General features: G+C 41.9%; 1 protein-coding gene across 1 annotated transcript in view; it reads left to right on the top strand.

The window, feature by feature from the left end:
• Positions 1-14,449, top strand: part of LOC139469027 (UPF0764 protein C16orf89 homolog) — a 34,486-nt gene that overhangs the window by 18,254 nt on the left and 1,783 nt on the right. Inside the window, exons 3-6 of the mRNA XM_071251162.1 lie at positions 3,492-3,642; positions 8,445-8,562; positions 12,108-12,267; positions 13,325-13,450. Coding sequence (XP_071107263.1) covers positions 3,492-3,642; positions 8,445-8,562; positions 12,108-12,267; positions 13,325-13,450 — 555 coding nt within the window. The remainder of the gene's footprint in view (positions 1-3,491; positions 3,643-8,444; positions 8,563-12,107; positions 12,268-13,324; positions 13,451-14,449) is intronic.

Raw genomic sequence — 14,449 nt, 5'->3', positions numbered from 1 at the left:
CTTTAACCACTAGGCTACCCGACCGCCCTGACGATCATGGAGATCAGTTAGAGATCAGGTAGCGATTTTGGAGATCTTAGCGCTCTATATGGCGATCTATGGCAATTTGTAAGAGCGCCACAGAGAGACGCTGAGTTGAATGGGGTATAACATGTAATTGAAAAATTTTGATATGCCCCGCACATGTTAATATTCGTTCATAATATTTACCATTATTCAATGTACATACTTATGCTAAATCAAGGGATAGTTTGATCACAATGCTGCAGTCCTCCGATGTAAGCTTTCTAAAACATTTAGCAAATTACATGAAAGATGCCGTCAATCTCCGATCTTCACAATTATACGTATTTGCTATTGCACGCCCGCACGAACTACTTTCATTGTATTAATTTACGTGGGCCCGAGGCCTTAATACTGAAATGAATGATTGATTTATTGAAGACCTATAGTAAAACATGATGTAAATGCGTCACAATGGAGTACCCATTCAACTCGCGACACCCGTGTTGTCATGAGCAGTTAGGACGAACATGTGAAGAAACAAAAAAGTGACGCTAAGAAATAGGTTAATCGCTAAACGAGCAGCGCGTGGAATGTTCACTCGGTGGTTAGCTTTTACTTCCAGTACATGTATAGAATATTGTCTCCAAAGTTGGGATAACCAGCTGTTATGAGGTGAGGTGAGGTGAAATGGGGTTTAACGTCGCGTCCAAGATTATTGCACTTATATAGCGACGTGCATGTACGTGTGTGTGTTTGTGTGGCTGCTTGTACTTGTCCGGACTGATGCCGATTTATAGTGCTAGCCCACTGAGATACCATACCGCAGTTTAACATGAATACCCCACTCAGACACAGTATACTGACTCCGAGCCGACCAGTCCTTGTTTTAGCCCCTTAATGCCGAGCGCCAGACAGGGTAACAACAAGTACCATGTTTTAACGTCTTTTGGTATGACGCGGTCGGGGATCGAACCCCGGACCTTCCGCTCTCCGGGCGGACGCTCTACCACTGGACCACGGAGGCGGTCCACCAGCTGTTATGATCGAATCTAGCACTACACCAATATAAGCAGTGTTGGACTAATGGCACGGCGGGCGCGTGAAGACACAGCTTAAACATTGAACTAGGTTAACAAACAATCCAAGATCTTCACTGTGGATCTTAACGTTGGTCCGTTGACTCAGGTCTTTTGAATAGTCTCAAGAACCTGTGAAAATAATTCCACGTAAATGATTGTCCATTTTGCATTATTTGGCAGGATTTATTATTAAAAGGAAGAAATAATGATTAACAATATTCACGCATTTCGATCAGGACCATGAGATTCAAAATGACCCGTAGCTTCATTTATTCACTTGTCTTTGGAACTACTGACAAATTCTGTCAGTATCTTCAGCGTCGAGCGGACAGGGTGGAATGGGTGGCCCAGTCGTCTAAGGTGCCGCGATTCGCTGTGCAGAGTTGCGGCCCTTGGGCACGCCAGGAACCTATGATTGTGGGTTCGAATCCCGGTTCGCCCCGATTATGTTTCTAGGTTTATCAGCATCATACCCATGCTCGTGGGTTTCACCGAAGTAGTAAACGTCTGAGACCTGCATCACTTCGGGCTTTCCTCCCACATTAAGCTGACACGCCGTGATATAACTGGAATAGTGTTAAACGCGGCGTTAAACCAAACTCACTCACTCGAGCGGACACGTCACCCCTAAAGCTATCTTTGTATTTTGCTTGAGGTTGCCAAATAACATATATTTAATGTCCAAGTCAATACGAGCGTGGCATGGTATCTCAGTGCAGTCTCAGTTTGCATACGGTTGTTTGTTCATAGTGGAGTGTGAAAACGGAGGCAACCAAATTGACTTGACGTTTCACGCCTCAAATACGCAAAACATCCGCCGCGGACATAACCTAGTTTTATAACTATTTATTTCACATCAATTCTACGACTTCGAAGAAATCTATTATGCTTTTATTGTCCCCGCGGTTTAATGGTATTGAAGACGTATTTCAATCATTCATTACATCTTCCACGTAAGCCTCAACACTTGTACAACTAGATTTCAAGTCACAAAGCGGTCTTGTTATGGATTAGGCGCTATTGTTGGAAGCACTAAAATATGGATGTCGCCATCCGCTGAACTTACTCATTTAGAATACATGCACTATAAAATACCCACCCTGAGAAACACCGTACGACTTCAGACAATAAACAACAGCAGAACAGCGTGTATGGAACTTTGTAAATAATTCACAATCAAGAATTGATGTTACATCAATTTGTTCTGAAACAACGAGCAACCGAGGAGATGGGCTGCCGCAATGGTTGTCAATAATGGATCTCCATACAAACATGTGCATTTGTTCCACGGAGAGGAGATACGCCACGTTGGCATATAGGTTCTTCACATCGCATCTGCAGTGGTAGTTCCCCTGATTTCCCCCCGGATGCCGCTGGTCGGGTCTGCCATTTTCATGGAACCTAATTGAATGAAAGGTGCTGATTTTGCCATGCTGGTAAACCGTTGTAATTCAAGCCCTTCATTGGCCTTTTTATCCAACACGAGTTAATTCCCTTAACTTATACTCTTCTCGGGGCATATGGTAGAGGCAAATTAATGCTCCGTAAACAAAATCTGGTTTGACGTTTGAGTGACGTCAAGGTAATATGGCTTTCGCCTGGCTAATTCAAATATGGCGTGCACTGTCTGCAACATTCGTAACCAGACTTGTAAGTTCAAAATTAGTTGTTATGTTGAAAGTAAATATCTTTTAGTGTTAGTTTGTGAAAACTGATTGAAAACTCTTGAATGTAGGATTTGACCAAAATATTACAAACATTATCAAAAACTTAGTATCATGAAGCCAGTCGCCGACACACTGCAGCGTTCATAACTATGATACTCGTTTGAAAAACATCACCATCGAATAACCATTTCTTCTTTTGTTTCATTTCTTCCGCCATCAAACATGCTTTTGGGTAAACACTCACACTTTGGCTCGGCAGTTTATTTGACCTCAAAGCGAGTTTGATATGCTCCATAACCCCCAAATTAATCACCAAACCAACGTCCCCGCACTCCCAAATCCCACAACAACCCCAACCCCACCCAACCACCAATCCCTCCCCAACCCATTCAGTAATTTAATGATGGATCTCTAACTTGTGCTACCGATACCGCAGGAAATCCACACCCGTTTCTGGTGCGATGGGGTAGCTTAGTGGTTAAAGCGTTCGCTCGTCACGCCGACGACCCGGGTTCGATTCCCGACATGGGTATAATGTTTGAAGCCAATTTCTGGTGTCCCCCGCCGTGATATTGCTGGAATATTGCCATTAAAAAGCGGCGTAAAACTATACTCACTCACCATACACGCGAACACCTGGCGTCATCGTTGCTAGTTGGCTGTTCCAATTCACGTGACAAAGTTACATATACGACTATGAAGAAAAGTAAGGATTTGATGGTTTTTGTCACTGTTGTAGGTATTGGCGACATTTTGGCTGATGGATTCTGGGAGCTCGATTACCCAAGTCGGGACATTGATGCCAGCATCCCAATATGGGAGTACAAACTGGAGGAGACGATGCATGAACAAGATTCCGACGACTGTCTCACCGAGTTCTTCGGCACAGGGTACATGATTTTGCGTAATTATATATGTCACACAACTTTAATTCTGACAGTTGTATTCCTCTTTCTCCATATAAACAAACTTACATAAAACTTATAATATTTAGTATTTATAAGTTTACCCAGTAGTTTATTGATGCAAAATGAAAAATAACCAACCAACCATTACACATTTCCAAAATGAGGTTAAATATTATTACCAAATAGAAAAATATAGACACTTTAATAAAGCCAAACAGACTGAATTCTATACGAAATGGGCTCCTTATGAAAACCTTTTGAAAATATAAACATTTGCTATTCCAAAACTTTACTAAATATATATCCTGCATTCTGTCTTCATAAGTACTAAAGCTTCTAGTGAGTGTGAATGTGTGTATGGATGTGTGTGAATGATATGTACTTTCTTAAAAAACCATGGTCATGGTCAAGTTTACCCATTAGTCCCACAAGTTTGGATTTTTGAATATTAATCCAAGTAACTAAATGAAACAAGAAGTGGATAAATGTGCATTTTATTGCCAACATTTTATTGTTAACAACTGAAGAAAATTCACACACGTAGTAATTTTATGATATAATCGGAATCGCATAATGGAATATGTTTTTTTATGATATAACGTATGATTATGGAAATAATGTTGTAGCTCTTACTTACATAATGTGGTTAGAACACTCCCGTACACAACCGTTCGAGTTGTGAAGTTATACAATTTACGTCACAGCAGCCATATCAGTAAAAAATATATATGGCCATTACTCAGTCAATTTGTATAAAACGTAATGGGTTTTGGACATGTAAAGTTATTTGTGGGTTGTAGTAGTGGGCATTTGCGCAATATCTAACATATTTACCTCGATTTGACCTTTGCACTTCCACCATGTTCTTTTTTCCTCAAAATCTCCTCAGAAATCACTGGACTAATGAAACTTCACATCGTTCTTTCCATGAATTATGGCACCTAAAGCTGTCAATACTACAGCAGCTATTTTCAAAAGCCTATATCTAGTATATCTTTTGCCACTTCATGGCCATTTGTATTCAGAATGTAATGCCGTTTGGTGTATGTGGAGTTGGTAGTGGGGCTCAACAGATATATAATGTCATTTTGAAGTTTTACCTTGATTTCACTTTTGCTCTTTAACCAATGCGCATGCTCTTACAGTAAATGACAAAGTGTTCAAAGTAACGTTAAAACCAAACTCACTCACTCGCTCGCTCAGTCACCCACTCACCCACTCACTCACCCACTCACTCACTCACTCACTCACTCACTCACTCACTCACTCACTCACTACTGTGTCACGATGTTTGCTACTGTGCTTATACATTGTGATATAACAAGCTGAAAGTTGTTGCACTATTGACTATGGCTGGTCTGGGTACAACAGACCACACCAAGAATGCATGGATATTGAATATTTATGCATCTCTATACCTTGTTTCATGGGAAACAGTTTTTCAACCATTTTTGTCTTCGATACAGATCTTGTGGGGTCGATTACGTATCAAAACAATTGTCTTGGGATATGTTTGTGTATGTGTGCTTTTATGAGACCGAAAAACATTCGAGAAGTGTATATTTTAATTTCACATCAAAGGAAACCATACACTCTCTATCCTACAGCGGCTTCGAAATGCTATTGTTTATTCGTTACGGAAAAGGAAAGTGTTTGTATACAAAACACACACACACACACACACACACACACACACACACACACACACACACGTCGTACGAAGTCATACGATCATACACTGTCATAAATACACATAGAGAACAGAGAATACATCACTGTCGTAGGAAAACACACCCACGGGACATATAGATAGAGGACACACTCACAGAAAGACACTACCACAGAAAACCCCTCACAGAACATATCCACATTGAACACCCAAACAGAACATGTGAATCAGATCAAAGAACACTCACACTGAACATATAGCTGTAGATCCCACTGTCACTGAATGCACTGACACAGAACATATAGATGTAGAACACACTGCCATTGAATGCACTCACAGAACATATAGATATAGTACACACTGCCATTGAATGCACTCACAGAACATATAGATGTAGAACACACTGCCATTGAATGCACTCACAGAACATATGGAAAAAGAACACAATGTCACTGAATGGACACACAGAACATATAGATGTAGAAAACACTGCCATTGAATGCACTCACAGAACATATAGATATAGTACACACTGCCATTGAATGCACTCACAGAACATATAGATGTAGAACACACTGCCATTGAATGTACTCACAGAATATATGGAAAAAGAACACAATTTCACTGAATGCACTTACAGAACACATGGGAAAAGAACACAATGTCATTGAATGCACTCATAGAAAATATGAAAAAAGAACACACTGCCATTGAATGCACTCACAGAACACATATGGATATATAGTAAACTACGGTTATAACGAACACGCTTATAACAAACTGACGGATATAACGAACTTACTTTTTTGGTCCCGACTGTTTGCTGTAGTTATGATGTGTATATGCTTATAACGAACTATGGTTATAACGAACTAAAATTAGTAGTCCCTTTGAGTTCGTTATAACCGTAGTTTACTGTAGAACTCAATGTCACTGAATGCACTCACATAACATATACATAGTAGATGTAGAACACACTGTCATTGAATGCACTCACAGAACTTATAGATATAGAACACACTCACACAGAACGCCATAGAACATATATGTCTGCCATATGGCGCCCTGTTATAGAACACCGAAGAGAACACTGTTATAAATCACAATGTTATATTTTATACATCGTTCTGTCACGTAACGCATGGTCATTGGACACTATTAGAACAAACTGATATAGAAGAAGATATATCAATCAATACACAAATACAAGTCATTGTAATATTTACAAACGTGATTTTGTGTAGTGGTGAATCTGGAGTTCCATTTAGCAAGGGTTCCTTTGCTGCAAGAAACCATGCAGGTATATCGCGGCGTCTTCAGCCTATTCCAACAATTACAGACAACTGTTATAGAATAGAGATCTCCGCCTCAAACTTGTCCCAGGAGACAAACAGGAAGAGCTATGTCATAATGCAGCCCGACTTGAGAGCCTCTGACTCACTGCCATTCATTCAGGGGGATTAGTGGGATCAGGGAGATTACCGCTCTCGACAGATTAAAGCTTTGGGTCATTTGCTGTAGCACCGTCCTTGTCACTCGCATTTACGTGAGACAGAACGAGGGCAAGTTAGCATGATAATAAAAACATTGGTACCATTACATATCTGTTTGTGTGGATAGATGAGTGTAAGTGAAGGTCATTTGGTAGTGCTTTTTTGTTTGCTGACAATGGAAATTTAAAAAATATATATCTCAGAATGTTATAGTTGTTAATAGTAGTCAGTGTTCATTATGGAGTTGTAAGGTGTAAGTAAATAGAATACTCAAGCCAACATTTAACCATTCATATGTGTAAACTACTCAGAAGGTTATGGGGTTGTATTTGTTCTATGGTCTTCATCATTATTCTTTAATGGCCATACTGGCATCACAATATCACCAACACAAACACCCACACCCACACCCACACCCACACCCAAACCCAAACCCACACCCACACCCACACCCACACCCGCACCCACATCCACATCCAAACCCAAACCCACACCAAAACTCACATCCACATCCACATCCACATCCAAACCCACACCAAAACTCACATCCACATCCGCATCCACATACACATCCACATCCACATCCGCATCCACATCCACATCCACATCCACAACAACATCCACAGCAAAACTCATACCAAAACTCACATCCACATCCACACCTCCATCCACACCCACATCCACATCCACATCCAAACCCACACCAAAACTCACTTCCACATCCACATCTACATCCAAACCTAAACCCACACCAAAACTCACATCCACATCCGCATCCATATCCACACATCCACACACACACATCCACATCCGCATCCGCATCCACATCCATACTCACAGCAAAACTCACATCCACATCCACACCTACATCCACACCTCCATCCACATCCACATCCACATCCACATCCAAACCCATACCAAAACTCACATCCACATCCACATCTACATCCAAACCTAAACCCACACCAAAACTCACATCCACATCCGCATCCACATCCACACACACATCCACATCCACATCCGCATCCACATCCACATCCACATTCGCATCCACATCCATACTCACAGCAAAACTCACATCCACATCCACATCCACACCCACATCCACATCCGCATCCACATCCACATCCACACCCACATCCACATCCACACCCACATCCACATCCACATCTGCATTCACATCCACACCCACTTCCACATCCACATCCACATCCACATCCGCATACACATCCACCCCCACCTCCACATCCACATCCAATTCCAATTCCACACCCACACCCACATCCACATCCATATCCATATCCACATCCACCTCCACATCCATCCCCACCCCCACCTCCACATCCACATCCACATCCACATCCACATCCATATCCACCTCCACATCCACATCCACATCCACATCCACCCCCACCTCCACCTCCACCTCCATATCCATATTCACATCCACATCCACATCCACATCCACACCTACATCCACATCCACATCCACATCCTCTCATACAAGCCCACGACATTTCTTTCCGGCATATTCATCATTTTTCACGATAGCAGACATTGAAGCCAGCCCAGTCTCGTGAACAATCATGTATGCAACTGAAGGTATATGCCTGTTTCTGCAGTAAGACCAGTAAGGAGGAGTGTCACATATCTGACAAGTGCTGGCGGATGATGACGGCTGATGGATACAGCGGCTACTCACTGTCACACGAGATATTCTACCTCGAAATAGGAGAACGGGTAAGTAAATAGAATACTCAAGCCAACATTTAACCATTCATATGTGTAAACTACTCAGAAGGTTAGCGTGGCAAAATGCATTGTGTATAACTTCATACAAATATATTGACACCTACAGTAAACTACGGTTATAACGAACGCGCTTATAACGAACTGACCGATATAACGAACTTACGTTTTAATCCCGGTCATTTGTTGTATATGTTGTTTATGTGCTTATAACGAACTACGGTTATAACGAACTAAAATTTGTGGTCCCTTTGAGTTCGTTATAACCGTTGTTTACTATAAAACTGTTGATGATATAGACCACTTACATAATGGTCAATCTCCTCACTGCGTACACTGCAAGCATCTTCGTCAAGCCATCAAATATTGATGTCGTGTATTGAGTACTGAGGTCCAAATGAAACGCACATCCCACATATGAGGAAAGCCCGAAGGGATGCAGGTCTCAGACGTTTACCACTTCGGTGAAACCCACGAGCACGGGTAAGGTTCTGACAAACCTAGAAACATTATCGGGGTGAACAGGGATTCGAACCCACAATCATAGGTTTATGGTGTGCCCAAGGGACGCAACTCTGCACAGCGAATTGCGGCGCCTTCGACGACTGGGCCACCCATAGATTCTTACACTGTTATCAAGCTGGAGTGACAACAACCACGTGATGAGAGGCATGTACAGTTATTGTGCTTCGTGACTATTAAGTGTAGCTATTATGGAGACAACGTCCTCTTACTACGTAAGCCTTTCAGGGCCATTGTTTCTTGAAATGTCAAGATACTATGTTGAAAATTTAAGATACAAGTTTGAAATTTCAAGATACCAAATTGAAATTTCAAGATGTTATGATGCAATTTCAAGATACTAAGTTGAAATTTCAAAATTTTTATTTATATTGATATTTTAATTCATTATCTTGGAATTTCAAATAAATTGAAATTTCAAGATATTTATTTTCTAGAAATTTTAATTTATCATCATGAAATTTCAAGTTTATTATCTTGAAATTTTAACTTACAACGTAGTATTTTGAAATTTCAACTAAGTATCTTGAAATTGCAACATAACATCTTAAAAATTTCAAGTTAGTGTCTTGTAGTTTCAAGAAAAATAAACAAAAAAAAAACAAATAGCCCTAAAAGGCTTCCGTACCTTACGCTTATAATAGACAAAGCTGGGCATGAGAACGGTAGCACTGTAAACATGGCTTAGATTTAAAAAGACTCAGATGTTTTAGTAAATGGTATGGTAACATATTACCAGCAGTTGAAACTATTGAATATGAAACAATCATTTGTGAAAGCTATTATTCATCATTCAAACATTCTACCAAATATAATACCATATGGTATAATCCTTTAAGGAAAACAGAAACATGGATTTCGAAGTATTAACTTGCAACTTCATCTTTAGTTCGCCATGACAGAGAAATGGTAGTAAAGAGACAGGAATTCTGACACTATCTTTCTAGTAGTGAGGTGAAATGGGGTTTAAGAACGGGTTCAAGATTATTCAGTTACAAAGCGACGTGCATTAACGTGTGTGTGTATGTGCGTGTATATTTGCACTAGTCCGGACTAATGCCGGTTTCATAGGGCCAGCCCATGAGATACCATTGCATTTTTACCATGGGTGCCCATCTCCGAGCCAACCAGTCCTTGCTTCATCTCCTTAATGCCGAGAACCAGGCCAGGTAGCAACAAGTACCATCCTTACAGTATTGCCTATATGACACGACCGGGGATCGTACCACCGACCACCGACGCTCTATCTACCAGAAGGGGCGGTCGGGTAGCCTTATGGTTAAGGCGATCGCTCGTCACGTCGAAGATCGGGGTTCGATTCCCGACATGGGTACAATGTGTGAAGTCCATTTCTGGTGCCACCCGCCGTGATATTGCTGGAATAGTGCTAAAAGCGGCGTTAAACCATACTCACTCACTCACTATCCGCCAGACCACGGAGGCGGTCGGTAATCCTTCTAGAACACATGGTAGTGACTTTATACCCTCGGAAGACACCGACCATTTAATATAATTTGGGTTTTGATCAAAACATGTTTGCTTTTAATTGTAAAACCGATCGGTCCGGTCAACAATGTAGAACACGCTGTGGAATATGCGTCTACACATGACTGCCATTCCGTTACTGGTAGCCTCCGGTCAGTGTCCTCAAACAGAAGACAATGGCATGATCTCGCACCTTTGATCTCTTCGCTGGTAAAGGTCACAGGGGATACTTCTCACTAAAACTGATCCAGATTATTAACTTGTAGTTATTATTTACGAGACCAGTCTACGGCAGCAGTGCCTGCAATGCAGGTAGCCATTAACCCATCCCTCCGCCTTGGGGCAGTCTAGATCCCGGGGGTGCCTGGTTGAGCTGTTAGGGAGTCATTAGTAATCAGTAAACACTACATTTGTCTGTACACGTATGTAGGGGCGGTTGATCCTTCTATACATAGCACTATGCGGCTTCCTGTGGCTCGTGCTGTTTGTGCGATTAGGGGCTCAGCGGTTTGGCGAAGCAGCATTATGTATTGACAACGTGGAGGTAGTCTTTTTGTGAGGTTCCAGAACTGTGTATGTGAAAGCACTGTAAGGTAATAAATGAAATATGCCAACAAAGGAATGTGATTAATAGTTGAAGACAGTGTTGTTTATGTCCTATGTCACACTGACTGGATGCTTTTAGGAAACTTGAAAAATGGACGACTTTTGAAACACAAATAATGAAAAGGGTAAGATTGAAGGTGATGAAAAAACTACCCAAAACACGCACCTTGTTAACGTTTGCGGATCAAGGTTGGTTACTATTAAAGTCAAGTAATGCAGTTTTGTTATGCAGTGAGTGGCCCTACCGAGAAATCCCTGGTTACAATTCGTCTTCGGCAATCAATGCTTGTTATAAGACCCGACAAGTTTGTCGACTACCGAGATCTGTTGGTCAGGCTCATGGTCGGGTAGCCTGGTGGTAAAAGCGGTCGCTCGTCACGTCGAAGACCCGGGCTCGATTCCCCACATGGGTACAATGTGTGATACCCAATGCCGGCGTCCCCCGACGTGATATTGCTGCAAATTTGATAAAACCATACTCACTCACTCACTCTGATCATCTACCTCGATTTGACTATTTCAAAAAGAAACTCATTGTATGTCCCAACGAATGAGGAAATGAACAAATAACCATAACCTAGAAAATGTCCCCTACTTTTTCTGTCTACAATAGCATGTATTGCAAGGAAGGGTGTTCGGGAGTCTGATGATAGGGCACGGTCAAAAGTAGATATTTTCAGTTAAACAAATCGTTCACTTTTACAGGGATTACATTATTGTCATGAGCCAGATCCAAACTGCAGTGTCAAAATAGCTGTATATTGTCTTTCAATCTGTCACCAGCATGTGAGACAAGGTTGTGCGAATAACTCGTGCATTAACTGGAACACAGAAAATGAAAACAATAATCGCATTCATGCTTTTTATTCCCATGTCACAGCATGCAAACGGTTACATCAGAGTGTATGTGTTCACTGTTGTAGTTCGGTTGCCTCCCCCAAATGCTGTGGAAAGTTCTAACCCACCACCAGGCGTCGCTGGAGAGCCAAAGAGAGAAATTCTGTGCTAACATGTTGTCTGAAGCGCGCCTCCTAGCGGCAAACGATTACCCTCCCCCTAAACAAGACCTCTTTATGGAACAAGGTTAGTCATTGGTTAACTCTTACGGAACAAGGTTTGTCCTTAGTTACTATTCATGCCAAATGATGCAGTTTTGTTATACAGTCAGTGGACTCCTCAAGATCCGGGTTAGAATTGGTCTTCACCAACCCATGCTTCTTTTAAGACACGACTTTGTTTGTCGTAAGAGGCGCCTACCGGGATTGGGTGGTCAGGCTCGCTGACTCGGTTGATGCATTTGGGTCGATCGATGCTCATGATATCAATCACTGGATTGTCTGGTCCAGCAGCGATTATGTACAGACCTCCGCTATTAACGGTACTAGTGTTCCAATCAGCTCAATGTGGACGGAAACGGCCCTTAAATGATGCAGGAATCATACGTTTACCATTTTGGTGAAACCCAAGATCACGGGTATGTTCGAACCGGGATTCGAACTCACAATCATAGGTTTGTGGCGTGTCCAAGGGACGCAATTCAACACAGGGAATTGGATCAAATGTTACCACTAATTATTGTTCATGCCCAGTTATTATAAAAGAAATGTTTGATGCTTGATGAGGGAGGAAAGTCGAAGTGATACAGGTCTTCACGGTGACACGGGTACATATATGGTACTGACAAATCTATTGTAAAACAGAAGAGGAAGGTTTACTTTATCATTCCATATCATATCATTGAGGATATTCATGATGTTTTAGGGTTTAATGTGACACATTGAAATCTCACGTAATGGTAAATTGTGAATGGGTGCAATGACGTGTTGCCTCCATTTCCGAACTTTCGTAGCGAGTTGAGTTTAACTCCTCTTTGAACATTGTTTAAGTTACATCAGGAGCATCAGCATAATGTAGGGAGCAAGTACAGGTGACGCAGGTCGTTCCTCACCTTGGTGAAACCCACGAGCACGTATAAGACGCTGACCATAGAAGCGAATTTGTGATCAGAATCTACGACCCGAAAAGCCTTGGGTCGGAAGTGCTTTCTTCCACAGCGACGTAGAGGCGTAAATGTTATAAATAGTAGTAAATCTGTTGTCTGATATAACATTATGACCATTCACTGGCATACATTCTGTAGGTGCTCTGTGTGGAATGTTGGGATACCGGCAGTTCGTGAACTCTGACTGGCTTGAGAAGATCCTTGGCTGGCAAGACCTGAACGTTGGATGTTTCCGAGGGTCTACTTCAGATGGCCTTGGCATAGGTTTGTTTGTTTGTTTGTTTGTTTGTTTGTTTGTTTGTTTGTTTGTTTGACACCACATTTGGCAATAGTTCGACTATCTGACGGCGGTCTGTAAATTATCGAGTCTGGACCGCACGTTCCAGTGACTGATAGTATGAGCAGTAATCCAGCCCGTCGGGTCATCGAATGACTTGAATTGGTTACTCTGTTGTTATTCGCTCAACATATTACGGTGGCTATAGGCGAGCTGGTACGGTGGAATGTTGGTGTGGAATGTTTAGGTTTAAATGCAAATTTTAATGGCCCAAACGAACTGAGTAAACGATATACACTCAACGTATGTAAAGGATTTTGCACATTCATGAGAACAGATTCATTTATCTAAAGACAGAAATGTTTGAAAAAGAAATCGTTCAAAGTGCAGACTTTCTCTGGACATGGGTAGGCCAGTGGGGTAGCCCAGTGGTTAAAGCGTCAGCTAATTCAATTCACCAGAATACAATGTTTGAATCCCATTCCTGGTGTCTCCCGACGAGGTAAGATGGGATATAGTTGACGGTGGTGTCAACTCACTGTCAGACTGTACTGACCGCTTCCATTGTCCAGTGGTAGAGCGTCCGCCCAGGGAGCGAAATTTCCGGGCTTCGATCCCCGGCCGCGTCATACCAAAACGACGTTAAAAGTTGGTACCTGTCTGGTACTTCGCATTAAGGGCCTAAACCAAGGACTGGTCGACTCGGAGTCAGTATACTGTGTCTGAGTGGGGTATTCATGTGAAAATGCGGCATGGTATCTCAGTGGACTAGCACTATAATCAGTATCAGTCAGGACTAGTACAATCAGCTACACACACACACACACACATACACACACACACACACACACACACACACATACACATGCATGCAGATCTCTAGTGCAGTAATCTTTGACGCGACGTTAAACCCCATTTCACGTAACCTCACCTCAGTCTGTACTGGGTTAAGCTATTAAACCTGAACGTGATCCTGACAACATTCC

The sequence above is a fragment of the Haliotis cracherodii genome, unplaced genomic scaffold (assembly GCF_022045235.1).
Source record: "Haliotis cracherodii isolate W230 unplaced genomic scaffold, xgHalCrac1.p SCAF_2, whole genome shotgun sequence".
Taxonomy (NCBI): Eukaryota; Metazoa; Mollusca; class Gastropoda; order Lepetellida; family Haliotidae; genus Haliotis; species Haliotis cracherodii.
This window is presented reverse-complemented; position numbering and strand designations above follow the sequence as displayed.